Here is a 22138-nt window from a genome sequence, read left to right on the forward strand (position 1 = left end):
ATATCTTGTTCCCATGATCACATGAACTAAATTATTCCAAAATGATAATAATAATCTTCTAAAATTATCTTTCTTAAAATTATCTTATCAATATAACATAACCGTTGTCAATTAAATATCAATATACTTATTTAATATTGACTAATCATCTGCTTATCTCTATTAGCAATATAATCTGGATTGGTTAACTATAATGATTATTAAATAATGAATGGCAAATGTTAGCTGTCCATTAAGTTAACAAGGAGGATATTTAATAAGAGTTCCAAAAAATTACAGAATCATAAACTAAGACACTGATTAAGAAAGGAGGGGGACACGTCTTTCTACACAACCCTTCACGTCAGCAATACATATATAAATAGGCCCAACGAATCATGTTGGAAGGGAACCTTTTTGGGATAAAAAGAAGGAAGGCACAATAGGAGGAGGAGGCACACGAAGAGTGGAAGGTTGAGTGCTCTTGGAAGGCATTTGAACTGCAAATTGAAGGTATCTCTTTGCATATAACCATAAACAAAGGCAATAGGCATGAGCGTGATGTGTTGTTCAATCAATAAATGTTTTGTAGTGTGCATTACTACCCAGCAATGTCTGAATTAAATTTAATCATGCTCACAGTAATACTGTAAAATAATATAGGTTCAGCATTACAATGTATGGGTCTGATCATATTCTGAACACAATGAATATATAATCAAGGCTATAATAATATAAATAGAGATTAGTTATAATCTACTAAAATACTAGTTGTAAAGTAATGAATCTCTGCATTATTTATTTCATATTAATTGAATATATAGAATCTCAGCAACCAGTATATATATATATATCAATCTTAGATGGAGCAATTATCTTTAGTACACTTTAGATGGTATGCAAATGTGCATCTCTTCATGAATGCAAGGGGAAGATGTAGGTAAGAGTGTATAATGTTGCCATCTAAGTAGTACACCTTGTGTGGATCCCAAAGGTCTGCCACCAAGTCCAGGAAGGTCAAAGTCCCACTCTTGGGCTTAGATTGGACAAATTGAGGATCCCACTATGATCTCCATGCCCTTCTTACCATGACGAGCTATTTACTACAAGGGATGAGGCATGGATAGGGAAGCAAGACAAGTACCTACTAAGTAGTATACCTTGCGTGGGTGTCAAAGTCTTGCCACCAAGGCCAAGAGGATCAAATTCCTGCTCTTGAGCTTTTTATGGATTAACTTGGTCAATCCTATCATGTCCCACCTCTAGGCTTACACTATGCTTGATAGTAAATAGAATGTAAGAGATATATTTAGTAATTCTAACAATATCATTAGATTTATATGAAAGTCTGTATATGCTTTTGTGATTTCCATATGGTGATTACAGGGTTTATATTTTTAGCATGATGAAGAAATAATTATTTGTAAGTCTTTTCTCTTACCCTAATTTAATTTGATTGTGAATATAGGGTTGCATTTAGAGAAAACTAGAAGGGGACATTACAATAGGATCTAAAAAGTTGCCCCTGTGCATCTGAAACATGTGGGCTCAAGTAGATTTGACCATCTTCAATTACACTAGTCATGTCCCAACCTAATTGGAAATCAATTATTTGTTTCAAGGTAATCCTTGACCATTCTTTTCTCCTTACCTCCAGATCATCAACACAGTCCTTCCAATAGTCTTCCAACTGAGGAGCATGATTATTTGAAGGAGCTAGGTGCAAATTATTTTTGACAAAATGTTTGTTGTCAAAATGTGGTCTAATGACCTCATATTCCTCCACAACATATTTCTCTAAGCCTCTCACACAATTTAGTGTATCTGATTGTGACTTACAAGTATACAGTCCTAGAGAAATAGGGAATTGAACTCCTATCTTCCTGATTTCAGCGCACCTTTTATTAATCTCAGGAATTTGCGTGCATAGCTCAATTAGGACCTATTTCTTTTCCACATACCTTTACCCGGATATAGGTAAAGGTAGGAAATTGAATGAAAAAGCTCCCATACTTGTTGATCAGCTGAGCAGCTTCAGGAGATATTCTCAATTCTCGATGCCCTTGCAATTCCCTTACCAAACTCATGGTGAATACATCATTCACCCTTATGAAATTAGTATCTCCACTGCAATTGTAAATCTAGGTAGAAATCTTATATCTGAATATCTTCTTTAAAATCTTCTACATAATTAAGTCCAGGCGAACACCTAATGCATGCTAGGGCATTAAACAAGTAAGAAAGACACCAGAAGATGAAAGCTTGACTACTTCTCGATGGGTTGTCAGAGACCGACAGGTGTTCTGAAACTCGACTTAAATACCAACAACCCTTAAGGGTGACTCTCATAACTTGTAAAAGTAGCAAGGCAAGTTAAGTTTTGAACGGAAACTATAACTCAAGCAATACTATGGAGTTTTTGTCTCTATCTATAATTTTTTACATTTTTTTTAAATCTAATTTTTTCCCGATCTTTTAAAAAGAATTTATACTTTTGGTTTGCCAATTTTTTCCCAAATGATTTTTCCTGCTATGACTATGCCCATGTGTTTAAAGGCATTCAATGATTCATTTAGTGAATGCGATCATGAGAAAAAATTTGCATTAGACACTTCAATTGCGCTCTAAAATAAATACAGTTCTGTAGAATTATTCTAGAAGCACTTGCATGACTGAATATTATTGTTTCTTTTATTGTTGTTCAGTTTCAATCTGTTGATTGGGGAGAACATGACTCCCTATGACTAATAAAAAATCCTCAAGATATTTCTAGATAATGCCAAGTATCCAAACAATTTAGAAAACACAAAGAAGTCAAAGGTGATCAAAAAAATAGACGAGATAACACAAGACAAATTTGCAGTTGCAGATTAGTCTCAAACTGTCAAAACTTGTCACTCCATGAAGTCAAAAAAAAAATTGTGCCCAAGGCAATTACTAGTCCGTCACCTATTGTTTCCAATCTAGAGGTTTATTGGATTCAAATCTTCATCAGTCTTTGTGCATTCATCGATTATTGAGCTAAGTACACTTGTTTTAAATTTAAATTCCCATATTTTCCAATTACCAAACTCAATATTAAAGTTCTCAGCAAATAATTAAAGTCCAGGTTCATTATGCTTATGTTTATGCATTTTATTCGATAAGCCTAGACTAAGAAAAGTTTATTTTCCTTTCAAGTAATAATTCTTTTTATTGCAATGGCCTTTTGTCACCAACACAAGCTGTCCATGACAATTTGGTGTGTTCACACAAAATTCCAGAGCATATATAATTAAATATCAGATCACCTCAGACCCAATCTTTTCTTTCGGGTTTGCAATCATGACATGGTGCCACCAATATCAAAAGCAAGAGTGCCAAGGGTGTAGGAAGAGGATCTTGTGTAACATGGAAGAAAAAATAGTTTCTGGAATTTATTCTAATGTCAATTTAGGAGCTTGAAGATGACTGGTTGGATAAGCAACAACCCTGAAATAATAAGAGAGACGCTAATCTGCCTGTGTCTTGGCTTGGTGTAGCTTGCATTTTGAAGCAAACAGGTACGGAGTAATCTAGTGCAGCTTCTGTGCTGCTCCTATCTTTTTGTTATTTTCTACAAACCAAAAGAAAATGTATTGTAATTTTACCAATTAGAAAATGACTTTTGTACTCCATACTCATCCCCAGTGATCCTCAAAACATATAGCAACTAGCAAAATTGAGCACATATATTTTTAGTAAGATGCTTTGTGTGTGTTGGCTTCTCAAACTTCTCGGAATATACAGAATGATTCCTTTGTAATGAGCTTGCTGCTTCATAAAAAATTGAAACACTGCAAGCATATGTAATTCAATTTCAAAATAGAACCAAAACCTTTTGTTGATGGAAGTTAAATGTATAGAACTAAAACAGAATTTGAATTTTGTAACCGTGAACTGGATATAGATCTTAAGCAATGCTACAGATTCAATCTTTGGCAATGGCAATCTTACACATTGCAGAGGAACCAAAATTTTACAAAAAAAAACTGAAATTGCTTCGGGTGAAAAGATAATTAAGACAGCTCTCTTTAAGTTATCATGATCTCTGCAAAAATAATTTATACCTTCAGTTGTCCTCTAGAGAGAAAAAAATGCTACAAGAAGAATGCCATACAAATAAGGCTATATGGTAAAAATCAACTCATAAAAATAGGAGTCACTGCATTTTCCTCACTAAGAGGCCTACGATTGATTAGTTTCCTGGAAATTACTATTTGAATGAACATTCTCTTAAATTATTTCAAGCAGGCAACGAGATTTCTTCCTCACCTCCAGCAGTTTCCCTCCTGTTTAATGTTCCATCACTCTCTGGATTACTTCAATAAGTTGCTTAATATGGAAAGGTTTGCATGTATAGGCATCCATTCCTGCTTCAATGCACTTGTCCTTGTAACCCTGGATAGCATGGGCAGTAAGTCCTATGATAGGTTTGTGTGGGCAACCAAGCTCTTTTTCATTTTCTCTGATAAGTTTTGTCGCTTGCAATCCATCCAATACTGGCATCTAAAATATAGAATGCTCAAAGCAATATGTTAGCCAACAAAATCCAGTTTTCTATATAAGTAAATAAATAAGTATAAATAATAAAATGCACTGCTTGAAAGTCAATGTTATTAAACTATAAACACCTATTTGTGTCGAAGAGCAAATCATGTGGCCTTTCTAGTATTTTCATAGGTCTTGGCTTCACATCATAATTTAAAAGGTACTATGTTCAATGTGTCTAATTATAATGGAAAAAAAGGGATAATGATTTTATAAGAATTACATTCAGAACAAAAACACAATGAGAACAATGAATCTACATAAGATGCTCCCCAAGATTTGCATTTCATCAGGTAGAGAAGACTCAATCGCACATGCTATAATGCATGAGGCCGTAGAGGCTGAAATTTTAACTAATAGTCTTTCAAAAAGGTGTTTCATTGTGAGAAATCCTCATGGTCAAGATGCTGGTTGGAAAAGCAGATGTTTTTATTAGATTTAATGAGGATGTGCTAGCTTCCCAAAAATAATTTGAGGGTATGTGCTAGCCTATCTTCCACACTATTAAAATGTGTTCCTCTCTGTCATGTCCCCATCAACAAGGGAAATCGCAGACGTATAAATTAGGTCGCAGCCATAAACTCTGGTGAGCAGGGCAGACAAAGAAAGAAGACAAAATAAAAATAAAATAATTGCATTTCAATAAAGGAGGCCCCCCAGATTAATTCCCTTAAGGAGCTGGCCTAGGGTCTTTATAAGTCAAATGCAACAATATAGAAGAAAGGTTCACTAAAAATTAAGGCTGACCATGATAAGGAGAGTTAAAAATAAATGTATACAATAAGGCCAACTATGGTGAAGGATCGCCTCCCTTGTAAGAGGTACATATTGAAGATAAGGAGGAGTTGAAAAAGGAAGCAAGAAAGGAGAATTAATTTAATTTAGAGCAGATGAACTAAAGCAGAATTAGCAGGACAATCAGAACAGAAATTAGAATACACATAATCTGCATACAGGAAGAAGAGATCACGAAAAGGATCTCAAATATAAGACAGTCTGGTCTGCAAAAAGGGCATCAAGCAATCATTTTCAAAAAGGAACATCGATCTATCATAAGAGAGAACAATGGGGAAAGACGATATTGAGATGACTGCTTTTAGGTGTCATTTGGGCATTTTGAGTTTTTGGTAATGCCCTTTGGATTGACGAATGCTCTAGTCACTTTTCAGAGTTGTATGAATCAAGTATTCAAGAAACAGTTAAGAAAATTTGTTTTGATATTTTTTTATGACTATACCTGAAAAATGGTGTTAGTCAATTAAGAGCAGAATAACAAGCATACCAATGAAATATTATATGTAAAGGATCTAATAGATAAAACAAGTTAAATAAGCAATCCTTCCAAGCCGTCCCATTGTTCTCTATCTCCAAGAATTCCTGAAGTCAATGGTTGCTCTTAGATCATTGAGCAATTGACCGTTAGAATGAGAACTCCAAAAACGAGTGATATGTGATGAAAATGATCTATATGCAATGCATTCTAGATCTATAAGATTATAACAAAGCTAGCTATGATGAATATTATGCTATGATAAAGAAACTAAACATGTTATGATATTGATATTATGCTATGCTTACATGATATATACTATGATAATAATAAAAATGCTTCTAAATGCTTAAGGTTATGATTGATACAAAGAGAGGCAAAATCTGGATTCTAAGACTAAGACTTGGTGATCCCTCACAATGAAGAAGTGAGTAGAAGAAATAGGGAATTGGATGGTTAAGATTGAATTATCTTAACAAGGGCTAGGATTGCATGATCCTCAATCCATGTGATACTTTCAACCCAATCCCATGTTTACAAGTGTCACCATGAGGAGGCTTGAGAGTAAAGAGAAGAGACATCAAATGCCTAAAGAGACATGAGGGTTACCCTAGGGGGTTTGTTTAGGGTTGAGTTAATGGATAATTCTTTTATCCAAAGTGCAAGGGTTAAAGAATAACCATGGTCAAAGCAATGAATTCTTGAAGAGACCCATGAGTTAAATGGATGGTTGAGTTACAGAGAAAGTCTCTAACCAAGGGTTACAAGTGGGTTAACCATTAATGGTTTGAGAAGACTTTGGAGGTTATTTTGTAGAAGGGATAAGGCCTTTAATGGTTATTGAAGACTTTGCACGTTTTTGAGAAGTGACCCCTTCTTAAGGAATGTGCAAATGATTAGGAGGGAGACTAGGCTAAGTTGGAAAGGATTAGAAGAATTTAGAAGAGGTTTAAGCATGCAAGTGGGTTTGTAGGAAAATGCAAGTGGGAAGGATTTTTAGGATTTTAGGGTCTATGACAGGAACCCCCGTTGCCCAACTGAGAGGGAGATGGCAGGCTCTGTCATTTCATTATCCCCCGCCCCCCCTAACCAAAATCACTTTCTTAATTGAGAATCCCCGAACTTAATGTAGGGAGAGGCATTCGAACTAAAAAGAAAGTTCTCTCATTTTTTACTATCTGCCCGAAGCAAGAGATAGGGTGTTTTTTTAGACAACAATCAAAGTTCGCTCATTTTGAGCAAGAAACCCGAAATCGCTGGGTAAAGGATGTTTGAAGTGACCGAATTTCACAAATACCCTTCTCAGGCCGAAAACCATCAAATGCGAGGTCGCTTTAAGTGCAAAATCGCGCGAATCATTTGAAAACCCGAGTTTCAGAGCCATTCGAAGCAAAATCGCAAGTTTAGAAACTTGGAGAAAATTGCAATTTTTGTTTCAGTATGCTGAGTTGGGAGGCATAACCAAGGTCGCGTGATTAGCAATGAGTGCGAATTATAGGAAGGGCATCGAGCATGTTAAGTCAAAACAAAATCACGAATTTCTTCCCTTGAATGCCCGAGTTTCCTAAAACACAAAATCATGCGGTTTGGTCAAAATGGCCAAAATTTTGAAATTACTAATGCATAATTTAAAATCGCACATTCTGCTCTAAATGGCTGAATTTTAAACCAAAAGAAAACCGAAAATCAAATGGCCATGGTTTCGTGAAATGAAGTCACAGAAATCTTCTTCAAAGGCCCAAATTTGAAAAGGAAACAACTTAAGTTTAAAATCACACAATTCACCCCCAAAATCCCGAAATTCTAAAGGAGTCGACATTTTGACATGTTTTGAAAGAAGTCGCCCAAAGTCAAAATCGCACAAAAAGGCTTTATTTGGCTGAAAAACAAAAGCTTCAAAAGGCGTACAATTCATATCAAATGACCGATTTCCATTCATCAAGGGGGGATTTTAACTTAAGGATGCAATAGGTGAAAAAGTCATGCAAAATAGCTAAAATAGCCCGAAAGTCTTCAAAGGGGCGTCTAAACACAAAATCGTGCATTTCACCAATTAGGTCCGAAATCTCACATTTTGACCTAAAGACCCGAAATTCATAAAGGTTGTTGAAACAGCAAGTTCAAAATTGCACAAAACCTCCTAAATGGCTGAATTTCGTTAAACAAGCAAGTTAGGCGTTAAAGTGAAATCACACAAAAGGAGCAAAAGGCCCAAGTTTTGTTCAAATAACAAAATGATAGGGGCATTACAGAAAGAGCGAATTTGCCATTTCAAATCAAAGTACCCAAAGTTTTGAAGGACTAGGCATTTAAACTTAAAGGCCTAAAATCGCCCCAAATACCCAAAAGAGTCTGAATTTTGTATTAAGAATGGAGGGCGTTTGAAACAAAAGTTTGGCATTCTAATTGTAAAGGCCCAAATTTCATTTAAATCAAAGAGGGGACATTTTTTTTAAATCTCGCAATCTGGCTATAAAGCCGAGTTTTCTCCAACAAGTGGTAAAGTGCATTTCAAAGGTTACAAAGTCGAATTCACTTAGTCAAAATGAAAGTTCCCATTTTTCCTAAATGGCCGAATTTCACTATCGGAGGATGGGCGTTTAAACAACAGAGCCCAATGTTGCCTAAAGTGGATTTAATATTTGTTAAATTAATTTATTTAATTTTTCAAAATGATTGATTCAGGTCAAAATTGATTGTTTGCAGATCACAATCGACGTCGGGAAGTGAAAATGTAGGAGCGCAGGACCAAGGCGACAGCCCCAAGCATTGCCAATGAAGAATGCACCACAAAGCATGAAACGAAGTATGGGGAAGCGTGGCATCACCAGACCAAAAGTTGAAGTCCACCAGCCAGACCGAAGACAAAGAACTTAGAATGCTATAAATATGCATTCTCAAAAACACACAGTTGGACCTAATTCCAGATCAGTTTGAAAACTGAAGTTGTTTAATGTACATGACTACCTGTGGGCCCCACCTAATGTGATTTAAAGTGACGGGACACACGTCAGTTATTTCCAACTATCAGGTTGACCGAATTGATGCCAAATAGTTGTAGGTAGTTGATAATATGGTTGGGAGGATAACTGAGGATTGAATGGGCATGAGTTAAGGCTGCCAAGTTCTAGAAGGCAGATCTAGGCCCTTGGATGCTATCAATCTTGACCCTCGATTCAAATTGTAAAATCTATAAAAGGCAAGTTGCCTCTCATTGTAAAGGGTTAGATTTTTTAGAGTTAGAATAGGTTAGAGTTTTTGTAGAAAGTTAGATTTTAGTAGTTAGGAATAGAGTAGAACTGCTGCAGAAATTGTTGGAATAGCAGCTGAAATCAATATATGGACATTGATTTAGTGTTTATCATCTTGGTTTTATTTTGTTTGCATGGTTTCCTTCAGTAGGTTTAGATAGATCCTTCTGGTGTGCAGGTATTTGATGGATTCAGGTTCATATCATGGGGATATACTGATTGTGTATCCCTTTGTATGGTTAGTACGAGCCTTTAAAATCGTGCTTAGTTCAATTCCAGGTGTCTGTCTGAGTTACACCAGAATTGGTTGTTTGGGCATGCACCTGCAGTCTGAAAATATTCTAAATATTTTAAGTCCCCTTGAAGATTGCACTGTTCTTGTGAGGTTGTGAGTTATTATGGCCAAGCAGGGATTGGTTATGTCGAATCCGTCTACTCGCATACCAGTATTGTTAATTTTAGGTCTCTTAACCCTTCTCCTTTTCTTTTATTCCCCAGCTTGAGAAACGCAACATCATTTTAGATGCAGACCAACTTGTTGTAAACGTAAGGCCCGTTGTGTTCCCAACAAAACACATCAACCGTTTAGTTATCCCACAGTCATGACTTGACATTTGGAACCTTGAGGTCGTCCCCATTGATCAACTAAAACAGCATTAGGGATTCCTTACACGAGAGGATAGGATACTCAGCGAGAACATTCTATTCTGCATTGGCCGGATAGAGTTGTAGCAATACAATTTTAGCCACGTCAATACCAGCCTCCTTTATAACTCTTTTGCTGGTTATCTTTGTCACAAACTTTGCTCTTGGTGGTTGTCCCTCATCGTACTCTCATCTCCAACACATCAGTACAATCCACGAGGATTGCAACAGTTAAAAAGGGTTTGAAAACGATTAAATCAAACTTATATCCGGTCGTATTGACTGAAGATTTTGGAGTTCACAAACAATCCCAACTCAAGGGATGACTACCAATTATGCACTGCAACACCATTGCCCCTAGTTGACTACCTTGTGACAACAATCTGGAGTGGAAAGGATCAAATTTTTGATATCTGTGGGCTAGTTTTTTGAGTGAGCTGCTTAGTTGTGTGTTTCATCAAAGAGTTCAATTTCTCCTCCTCAAACCACCGGGTATGTTTGTAGTGGATTAAAGGACTTCACTTGTTCGTAATAGAACTATTATCAGGAGATTGATGTATTCCTTTTCAATAGAATATTGATATAAGTATTGAACTTAAATGTGATTTCAAATCAGTTTTTAAACTACTACTTGTTCGTACAAGAAGGTATTTGTTTCATTTCTTTCAAAAGCTTCAAACTAAAAACAACTACATCTTCTGTGTTTACCACTACAACTGATAAATTAAATATAGGAAATAATAATGTACATGACAATGCATACTAGACACGGCAGTAAAATATATCTTTATTTGCACATGCAATTATTATAGAGAAGAAGAGTAGAGATGGTCGGCCAAGGATTACAATAGATTTGACTATACCTTACTACCTTCCTTGTCGGTACACAACATATTTAAAGAACCCAACGGTTGTCGAGAGGAACACAATCGTCAACCAACCGACACATAACTACCCAAGAGTGACAACCCACATAGCATAATTGATTAATACATTGGCAGATAACAAATATTATCAAATATAACCATAGACATTTTATGCCAACTACATCATCACCCCCAAAAGAAAATGATGTCTTCCAGATGACAAGCAAACATCAAGTAATATTTGGAAAGACTAATGATAAGTGTAGGCAAATACTTGTTACTGGACAACCCCAACTTGTGTACCTGCCAAATCAAATTACAACCTTTAAAACCACACGGAACTCCATGGCGCACATGATTTTTTTGATCTTTTAAGACACCAAAAACATTGTTGATGAAGCCAAAAAATAGCCATTTCATATCAAAATTATGTTCAAGTCGTACTCTCCAGTAAGATTCCAAGACGACACATCGGTCCACTATGTGCTAAAGACGAATGAAAGGATGGCACTGAGACGACTGTACGGTGTACGAACCAAAAATTGGGACCACGTGTTGTTTGGTGGGGTCTATCCCATACGGCCTAGGTGGCATCTCCATATATGATGTGTAACACTTTCTCACATACAGTAAAGGTTGTACTAGACTCCAGCGTATGAACTCTTCAACTTGTTTTTTGGTATGGTGTTTTAGTTTGTACCGTATATTTATGTACGGCTTGGCGACCTCTTGGGCGTACAGATTTGCTTCCTCTCTCGGTCCTACAGTGTATGGATGGTGATACCCGCATGGTGTGTCCCTCTCTTCCCCGTACAGTATCCTAGCAAACTTCCCTTCATGCATTTCACTATGTTGAGTCTTCAGCACGTACGGACCTGTGTCGAGTCTTCACCATGTACGGACCTGAGTGCAACCCGTACAAACCTATTGCTTCCACATACGGCCGAGTCTTCACCACATATGGATTCCCTTGTGCTTCCTACGGTTTATCTCCCTCCTCGTACGGGTCTCTGTGGGTGAGAAATTGTATGACTTGCTTCTCCACCCATATGATATGTTGATTCACTCATACGATTTTCACCCATACACTTTGCCTTGCTTCATGCTCCTTCTCTATCATACAGTGTACAGCTTGTGGCGTGAGTATGGTCATGATTTGTATGGTTGGAGACTCCCTTCACCGTACGGATTTCAAAGACTCCCTTCACTATGTTCACTGTACGGATTATGGTTACATTGCGAATTTCCAACCCCTTCGACCTTAGTCCGTGCACCGTATGCATTCCTACGCTGTTGTCTGTATAGAATTCCACCTCTTGATCATATAGACTTCCAACTTTTGGCCATTCTCCATGTAGGCACTTTCTCTCTCCAGATAGCTTGTCTTGTGTGTTCAAACTTACCTCCCAATGTCTATAGCGTCCAACTTCAACTTGTACGTGTTGACGTGGCTAAAATCACAGAACTACGACTTCATCCTGCCAACACAGAATAGAATGCTAAGTATCCTATCCTCTCTTGAGATAAGGAAATCCCTAATGCTGTTTTAAATAGATCAATGGGGGATGACCTCAAGGTTTCGGTTGTCAGGTCTTGACTGCAGGATAGCTCAACAGTTGATGTGTTTTGCTCGAAACACAAAGGGGACTTACGGTTAGATGGAATTGGTTTTGCACAGGTTCCCTAAAATCTTACAATCTTATTTCATTTGATTTGCTTTAATCATGATGCTACTTTAGCTTGACTTTGTGGGTTTTTTTTAAAAAAAAGGAAAAAAGGGGGATGAGGATAGAGAGTAATAAGAATAGCTAGCTGACTTAACTAAGACAACATATTGAAACACATAGACGAAAATCTTAAAATAACCAAAAATTACTTTGCCAACAAACGAGGACAACTAGGTAAAAACTAGCGCAATCATCTAGGAACTTTGAATTTTCAAGTTGCAGAATACAAATGTTGGACTCTTACACCCATTCATTCAAATTTAACAATTGAACTTAGCATAAAATTGGGCTTAGACTAACCATGCAGAGGGAATAATAGTCAATTATTTCCTAATGGTATGAACCAAGATTTCCATCAAATATATGTAAAACCAAATTGTCTGAAAATTAAATACAGCTGCAGAAATTTAAAAGAGGTGGAGAAGAGGACCATGCACTCACAATAAAAATGACACAGCTTTAACATCCATTAAAATCTGTATATATTTTGCTAGAGTTTTGCAACAATCTTTAACTTTCTGCCTAAAATAAAGGAGAAACTAACTCCTTTATATAGAGTTCTCAAAATGGATGGATGGCCAAGATTAAACTTCGACAAGTGGGCCAGATTCATCCCCTAAACAAGGCTGTCCATACCCATAAATGGGAAGCAAAAATATCAACACCAACCATAAAGTAACTAATAACTACCAAACATAAAGCTGCTCCAAAAAGTGCACTTGCACGAAGCTCGAAATTTCCAATAACTTTGGCAGTTGGGAAAGAAACTTTATGTTTGAAAAAGTGCACTTAAGATTTAAAAGAAACATATATTTTCAGGAAAGCACTTTTCCCTTCCCTGAGGTTGACTCTTTTTCCACAAATTCGACCTCGCCGTGCAAGTATTCTCCCCAAATATCCCGATCCGTTGCACGTTCTACCCGAACGTAGTCCTGGAATCTTAGGCACAACTCGAACAGTTTGGTTGCTAGAGGCAAAGGAGGAGTAAACATTTTATACTGAATACCCTCTAGGAGACTACCTACATTCTCCAACTCTTCTCTCCAATATAATTTATGATCCTCAAAACACAATATATTTGCCCGTATCCCACTCGCAAATTCCAGGTCCTCCATAGAGTAGGTGACTTTGGTTTTCAGTCTATCTTCCCATTGTGGTTGTACCTCATTATCTATCATACTACTCTAGCCAGAGACCATTGATCTGTGGATCCTTTCACCAATATCCTTCACGTTTGACAAACGGTCATCGCACTTATCTTGCATTTTGTTGATATTATCCTTCATGTCGTTCTTCATGCTGAGAATCCAATACCATTCTTTGAAGGAATTGACATGATAGGGATCTAGGATAATATCAAGTGTGGGGATTTGAGTGCAAGTCCAAAATAGAGCCCTTATGAGGGGTAATGCTTTGGCAATTGCCTCATAAGCATTATAACATTCTTTCCTCAACTTACACATTTTGATAAGAGTGGAATCCCTATGGAGAACCATTTCTCGCACATCTTTGAAGATTTGCTCTCCCTTTTCCTTAATGCCCTGAATCCATTCCCTCACGGCCTTGGCGGTATCACGTACTCCGTCAAATTCAGCTGTGGTCTTCTGTGCTAACACCAATGGGGGAACATGGGATTTAGGGGCATGCTGCAGCGGCCTCAATAGGTGATCTATGTACCCTTCAGCTTGCTCAGCACGAGCCCGGTACATATCTCTCTCAACGGTCATTTCATCGAGCTATCTGAGCATATTCTACATAGAATCTCGAATTCTTCCCTCTCCTGCTCTTTGGTGGCTCGCCCTATTCGAATGGTCGTGACATTGTAATAAGCCATTGCAATCTAATCTATTGGTTTATCTGCAGGTGGGGTAGCAATATGAATCATGTGGTTCCTTTGCTCATCTTGGGTAATCCTGGAGTAAGTCCTCGGCTTTTTCCTACCTTTGGATTTTATTTCTCCTATTTGAGAGAAAATATCCTCCAGGTTAATTGGTGGTTTGATAGCTGCTTTCCGCTGTGCACGAGCAATTAGCTAGTCCTGAGGGATGGTCTGTCCTAATGTAATTGCCAGATCCTCACTCCGCTCTTTGGAGGTTTCAGCTGACTTGCTGCATATCTGTAATTGATCGGGCATAGGAGGAATGGGTGTAGTATCCAATCCCTTACTCATGGCTGAGTTCTCTCCTACCTCGCTAAACAACTGTTGGGTATCCTCTTGTAATGGTTGCTCTTCAGTTTTGCTGGGTTCTTGAGTCTCATCCCCTAGTGGTGTCATCTTTGTTGCCGCTATTCAGTTGCAACTCATGCCTACTTTCTCGCGTGAGCTCATGCTTACCAGTCCCTTGATCAGGTGCAATCTCTCCCTCCTCAACCTAATTTCCAATTTCATCCAAGCCAAGGATCCTCGTACCTGCTTCTTGCTTATTTTGTGTTTGAGGATTATTTGCCTCAAATGCAGCAGGATCACTTTGTGAAGGTGGAGCGGGTATGTAATCAAGTTCAACCACATCATCCTCTGAACTGGGGTCCCGAGATGATGAAGTAACCTTTGGCATCCTGATTGGGATCTTTTCTCTCCTTGTTCTTTTTGATGTTCGAGTCCCTCTATTGGCCCTTGTTTTCTTTCTCTTCTTTTCAGGTTTCTCAACCTCTTCCTTTGGGACGTTTGAGGTTCCTTTGTCCTCTGAAGAGTAGGAATCGAGACTGCCCATTAAATTGTATGTAAATTGGGTCCCCTCATGGGTCAGTCTCTCAATTTGTTGGGATAACCAGTTATCGTTGTACCTTCTTGGAGCTTCCATAACTACCTCAAAATCTGTGATTGGGTCCTGAGTCCAATCAATGGCTGGCGAGAGGTTCTTGACCGCTTCAAATTCTCAGACTTGCAAGCAATTTCCATAGTCCGTCACCTGATCTGGGACCTAGTAGTACTCAAAGCCGCATTTGTTGAACACTCAACCTAGAATATTCACGCCAATGGACTTCAAAGTCATCAAAACAATTGCTCCAATAATCCTCTATCAATGCCTTGGCCCTATAGTGCTTGTCGTAGGCCCTTTTTGCCAAATTATCATGATCAAAGAATTTCCTCCTGTAAGCAATAAGATGTAAATTCAGCAAATGACTCTTCAGCTTGTACCGAATTTTTGAAGTGCGCATCAAGAGTACCCAAAGTCATGGGGAAGGTGAACCCGGATTGCTTTTTATCTCTGAGTAGGTTGCCTGTTGGGTGTGCCTGTCTTGCTACTTCCATGAGGACTACCTTGTATGATGGATAGCGCGGAAGCCGGAATGGTGTTCCCTCAAAGCCTACTATTTTGATGTAAGTGAACCTGGGAAACGGGATGAACCACGCACCGTATTTCCAGATCGGAGTGATAGCCTGCTTTGAGAGCCTTATATGCAATCCTCCTTGCATTAATCTAACTAGGCGCATTGTAAAGGTATCATTAACACGCTCATACTGACCAATTGTGTATGCAATGTTATTCTTTTCTCTTTAGGAAATGTCATGGTAATGTAGCTGAGGGTAGCAGTTGTATACCTTCACCTGGTTCAGCCCATTCCCGATCTCACCTTTCTTAATTAACCCCGTCAGCGGTTGGTGTCGGGCAAACATGTAGACCAAGTAGGAAGTCATGGCAAAGTACTTTCTTTCTTCAAGCTCAACTAGCTGTGTATGGATATCGTCGCTGATGATCTGAGCCCAGTCGAACATAGACTTCCCAGCAAAGACTTGCTCAGTGAAGTAGAACAGCTATTCCTCAAAAAGATTGGATTGAGGAAGTCCCATGACCCGGTTGAATAAGGTAACCATATCACCATACTCATAAAAATCGCTTCTGGGGGTCTTTTTACCGATTCTAATGCTTGGGGGTCTTGTCTCTTTGAACCATTCTTCGTTTATCAATGTTTTGCACTTAGCAGGATTCATATCATAAACGACCTGAGCCTCATCAATAGTTGTGGCAATGGGATTATCTGGAAATGGGATATCAAATGTTTCCCCAAGGGCTTCAAGCGTGAAGTCAGCTAGTACCATCCCCTCTAGCACCACTAATCTGGTTTCCGACTGATAATGTTTAGCAGCTTCAACCACTAATTCATAATCTTGCACGGCCGAAGGGAAACCAACTGCCTGAGCAATACCACTCTCCATCATCCGTCTGGGCTTGCCATAGGCATTTGGAGAGTACACTCTGTTCTTGAAATCCTGGATATCAATATGGCCCAGGTTCGTGTCTCCTATGTTCTCCCACACACTCTGGACCTTCAACTCCCTAACTCCTCCCCCTTGGTACTGGTACTTCATTTTTTCGTGTAAAAATCCTAACTCGGTACTTGCTAGTAATCAATTTACAAACTAGGTCACAGTAGGAGTTTGTTGGTGCAGTAAAACCAATAAAAAAATTAACATATTAAACAGCATTCCTTGGGTGGTGTTTGTATTGATTCTTAGTGTTTGTATTGATTCTTAAAATTATCATTAAGTTTTGACAACTGGATCAGACACTGCAGAAAGGAGTCAATTCATTTTTACACGAAGCAGAAGTAATTTTGAGGAAATAGTGCACCTGGCTTATTTGATTGACTTAACGTTGATCTGGATTTATATAGCTTTATTATACGGGCCTGGGCTCTGTCTTCCTTAGTATTTCACTATGCTCGATTCCCTCTGCATATCAAATGACATTGGACTCTGGCTTTTCTAGTATTTCATGACGCCTGTTTCCTCCCGTCGACATCCGCAACCAAATGACAAATACGGTGGTTCTAGTTATGTTATCTGCGCTGGGGATTCTCTTCCACGATCTCGGAGTGTACAGGGTAAGGAGATGTCTTGCCTTTGGTTCTCTCCGTGGTCACCCAGAGCTCTTCAAGCGTGGTGCGGAATTTACTACGAAAACTGAACACTGCAAAGATTACACGCCGTTGGCCTCCATACTCCCGCTATATCCCGTGAATACTTCGATGGTTCATGCGATCAGAAAGTCCTCTGTAACACATAGGCCCGATATCGGGTTTACTCCAATGGTTAGTTACTGCTTTCGTGTTCAAGCTGCACGGGGTCTGCAAGTAATCTACGGTTCAAACTTGACTCCACCGCTACCAACCTGTAGACCACTTTACTTGGTCCAAAGACATGTACATGAAAGGGTACACGATTCTGCAATTCTTCCGTCGATACTCCCACGATGATTCTTCTCCTTGCATTATCTTTATGGTTCCAATAGGCCAGCAAAACTAGCGAAAGGAATAATTCAACCAAGTTGATATCACGCGGATATCCAATCTCTATTTCAATTATGCTTTTTCCGCCCTGCCTCATCTCGATTCCTATCCATCCTTTTATTTCCATCGAGCAGTTAGAAAACCCGTAATAGATACACTATTTACGGTGCTTAATCAGAAAGATAGAAAATAATGTCCTTTAAAGAAATATTAATTATTTATATAAACGATGGAAAGATTTATATAATATAATTAATATTTTAATACATTATTCGATCATTTGTTAGGGGGCATGACATTTCGACCTTGCGGGGAATGTCAGCTTTGGAAATCCGAGACGTTCCAGTTGCGCCAGATGCCTTTGAGGACTAAATCGCCGATTTAGGCATCTGTCTTGCGCAACCGGACATGGATTACAAGATGAGATAAAGCAACAAAAACAGGTTAGCCAAAACAGAGGTCGGCGTTAGCGTTAAAATTGACAAGCAACGAGGAAATCGGAATTTGAACATATGCTAAAACACGACATTTCAATAAATCAAGCCCGATCATCCGAAAACTAGATGCAATTTGAAGCTGAAAGTCAGGTTGGTTTTATTTAAATATTGCTACTTGGAATGGGTTTCAAAATGTTACTTTTGATCGATAATGGCCGAAAGTTATGAACGTTCTGGCTTGCGGTTCAACATTTGAATGTTTTGATAATTGAAAGCTAATTGTTTAAAAAATGATTTCGCGCACAAATTACCAAAAAGATGATGCTATGCGTTTTTTACAATTTTGGACCAAGATTCTTAAATTTTGCCTAAGTTTCAAGTTTGGCTGAATGGTTAATTTGGTAGGTCACTGACGCTTTATGGGGGTGAACCTTCAAAATACACTTGGTTTGATTTACATTTTCACCCTAGGTAAAAAGAAACATGGTCATTGACAAAATGAAACAATTCAAACATTCAAAGGGGAAAATTTGAATTTACCTAGAAATGCAAGGAATTGTTTGATTGGCCGCCTTGAATTTCGGACTACACAAGGGTTTTGCGCGACCTTGATCTTCTTTTCCACTTCGGCGTGAATGCTATTTCTGCAGCCTTGGGGATTTGGGTTGAACGTCTTTATGGAATTTCAGTCAGGAATGACTTCGCGCGATTTTGACGATTCTTCCAACTTCGGCTTGTTTAATCAAATTGCGAGAATGGACACACCGCGAGCTTTGCAAACTGGGGCTGTCTTCCCTGTTTACGTGAATGCCTTCTATTTTTATTTTCGGCATAAAAGTCCCTACTGCAAATCTCGGGCATAAAGAGGAATTCAGGAGGATTTGCAATTTTAACGGAGGACTTGTGTGAACTGCCCTCTTGAAAACGTGAAAGAAAAACCGAGTTTAGGTTTTCGACTCCTTACATCTCCCTTCTACTATTTACGGGCCACATGACCATTTCGCGAGCTTACTCTTTTCACTCTTCGGCTTGAAATGAAGCAGTGTGCGACTTCGAAACGATTTCGGCCTAAAAGGCCTCTTTGCATATTAAATTAAAACGCCTTCTCCTTCTCACTTTCGCAATTTGGTGTTTTCGGCCTTTAAGGCCATTTTGCAAAGTTTATGGAATAAAGCCTTAACTAATAATTACATGATTTTGGCCTAAAAGGTTAATTTGCAAACCTTAAGTTGAATTTAGGCAAAAAGGGAAACTTTTCGGGGGGATTGCCTTGTTAGAATTTAAGTGATTTTTGGCGTAGAAGGAGACTTATGATATTTCGACCTAAAAGACCATTTTGCAAAGTTTTATAGTTAAACGCCTCTTCTTTGCACTTTTGTGATTTCGGCCTAAAAGGCCTTTTTGAAACTTTTAAGTTATAACGTCAAAAAGGAGACTTATCACGATTTTCGGGTTGAATGTCCTTTTTGCAAATTTAAGTGATTTTCGGCCTAAAAGGCCTTTTGCAAAACTTATGCACCTTTTTGCAAGTCGGGGTACTTAGGCGATTTTCAAATTTACATCTCCTTTTTGCAATTCGGCCTACTTAGCCGAAATTAGTCTCTTTTGTGAGAATTTTGAATCTTAAATTATGAAACCTTGCCATTTTGGGCAAAGGCAAATCTTGGTGGCAGGCATTCAATCTTGCTAATGAGGGTTGTCAATTCGACAACAATTGCAATCACTTCATACGGTTCCTCAATCATCTCCCCTTCACGAACAAGATCATGCTCAACATTTGATGTGAACTCCTCAGGACTAAGGAAGCAGGCGGACTTACTCTCTTGCAGGATCATCTCCTCACATTCCTAACTGCTGCATCTCCTTTGTGAACAAAATCAAAATTTCCCACACCGGGGGCCCCAACGGGAGCTAGATGAAAACCAAAAGGGGGACCCTGTCGGCGACGGGGAGTGTGTGCAAAGCACAACAGTACAGTTCCTTCAAATTTACTTCTCCTCTTCATACAGTTCTTGTACATAGCTCGTGTGTGGTCCTTTCCTCAATCCTATAGGGTTCCCCAATACTCCTTTGGCCCATATGAGGGCCCACATACGGATTTTGCACTTCCTTGATTTGGCCAATCTGTAGCATGTTGCACTCGGGGTGGAAGACTTCATAGTCCTCCATCTACTAGTGAAATACTCCATTTAGGGAACTTGTCTCATCTTCAGAGCAGTCTTCCAGCTCGAGCATCCCTTCATCGTTAGGTTCCATGCCTTTCCTCCCTTCATCCAAACGTAACTCTCCACCCTCAGACTCTAAGTCAGAGGATGCCAGTTCTTTACTCACCGCTTGATTCTTCTCGTCACTCTCGATCGAGTGTGTGCTTCGCTTCCAGTTATGATTCGCATTGGCAGTAATCAACCATCCCTTCCTGAGGAGTGCATCGTACGCCTTCTTCTGTAACAAGATGACTACAAAGTCCAAGAAAAATTGTTGTGTCCCCCAATCATCAGTTTTTGTGCCATCAATGTTCCCAACGGCTCAATGTCGTACTAGTTGACACCTACCAAGTGGAAGGTCGGCAACCAGAGTGTCGGCTTTCCCAAACATTTCCAAGTTTCCTCTGACAACACATTAACTCCCGAGCCCCCGTCGACGATGGTGTTTGCCAACTTTTGGCCCATTATTTCCATCTCGACAACAACCGACTTCCTGTCGATGCTCACCATCAGCAACATTGGATCCCTAGCCTCATTCCCTTTGATTAGTAGTTTTTCCATCAATTCCTCTTCTTGTGGCTTACATTGTTTTTGGATGACTATGTCGTCACTGATTGTGTTGGCAATTGTCATTCTCAATTGCGGCATAGTTTGAATGTCTGCCACCTTGATGGGTATAATTGTCTGTAACACCTACCAAACTATGTTCTTCTTTGACTCCTGCAATGATGTACCTACAGTTCTATCGGATATTACTCGTTCCTTCACCAACACATGTTCTACTTCAACTTTGGCTTCTGAGAGTCGTTCCTTCTCCGTACAAGCATATGAGTACATTGCCTTCATCCTCTGTGCTCTCGTGATTGCCAAAACTGCATCCTCTTGTTCCTCCACGTCTAGCATATTGATACCCTTCTTCTTTGCACAGTTGGTGTCTTCATGGTCACTTAGTCCACACCATTTGCACAATAATTGTACATTGTCTTTCTTGTTCTAGCAATCTCTCCCAAAGTGTCCCCATTCACTACATTGTTGGCACTGTATGATAGGACATCCTTTGGAGTCGTACTGTATTTGGTTTCGCCCTCATTGATTTCCATGTCCGTTTGGCAATACATTCTGTGATTTTTGATGGGCTAGACTCTCCCTATGTGAATAATACTTGTGTACTTCTCATCTTCAAATGGTAGGGGCACTCCTTGATTGAATGCCCCAACACTTGGCAAATCTCACAATATTTCTAAGACAATTACCTTTCATGTGCCCCCCAATTTTGCATTCAATACACCATAGTTCATTACTTTCTTTATTGGTTCCTTTCTCACCCTTCAATTCTTTCATCATTCTCAACATATCCCATCGAAGGGCTCGTATGGTTTTGGATTCTTCGTCACTGCTACCTTTGGTGCTCTCATCATCGTCTATCTTCCTCTTCTCTTAGGAGGAGGTTTTGTTTTCACTCTCAATGTCCATTGCCCAATTGTCATCATCAACGTACGAGGACAGAGGCACTACTTTCATCTTCTTGTGCAGCGAGGGTATCAATCCCTTAGTGAACCACCTCTTCTTCAACCCATTGGCTAGCTGGTTCTCCATCTTGTTCAACAATTCTTTGAGTCTACGATTGTAAGCGCATATACTCTCATTTTTACCCTGCTTGGAATTATAGATTTCTACTACAATCTCAATGTCATCCCTCAATTGTTTGAACTCCTTGAACGCCTTCTTTAGATCAGCCCATCCCGCCTTGTGCTTAGCATTGAGGTCTATGTACCAATCAATGGCAATCCCTGGAAGGGTGGTGGGAAATGCCTTCAACCAGTATTCCTTGTCATCTTGGCCATTTGCCTCCCATATTGTTATACATGTCTTTCAATGGCGTATGAGGTCCTCTAATCCATCCCCTATGAGCTTCAGGAGTTTCTTCTTCTCCTGGGTGTTCATCATTGTTTTCACTC

The 22138-nt window shown here is 39.0% G+C and overlaps 1 protein-coding gene across 4 annotated transcripts in view; it reads right to left on the reverse strand.

Annotated features, from left to right (window-relative positions):
- Positions 1-3823: 3823 nt before the first annotated feature.
- The window catches only part of LOC131036640 (uncharacterized), a 192926-nt gene continuing 174611 nt past the window's right edge, over positions 3824-22138 (reverse strand). For all 4 annotated transcript variants that reach the window (XM_057968571.2, XM_057968570.2, XM_057968572.2 and 1 more), the window contains one exon: positions 3824-4506. In XM_057968571.2, the coding sequence (XP_057824554.2) occupies positions 4294-4506 (213 nt within the window). In that variant the 3' untranslated portion in view covers positions 3824-4293. The remainder of the gene's footprint in view (positions 4507-22138) is intronic.

The sequence above is a fragment of the Cryptomeria japonica genome, chromosome 1, assembly GCF_030272615.1.
Source record: "Cryptomeria japonica chromosome 1, Sugi_1.0, whole genome shotgun sequence".
Taxonomy (NCBI): domain Eukaryota; kingdom Viridiplantae; phylum Streptophyta; class Pinopsida; order Cupressales; family Cupressaceae; genus Cryptomeria; species Cryptomeria japonica.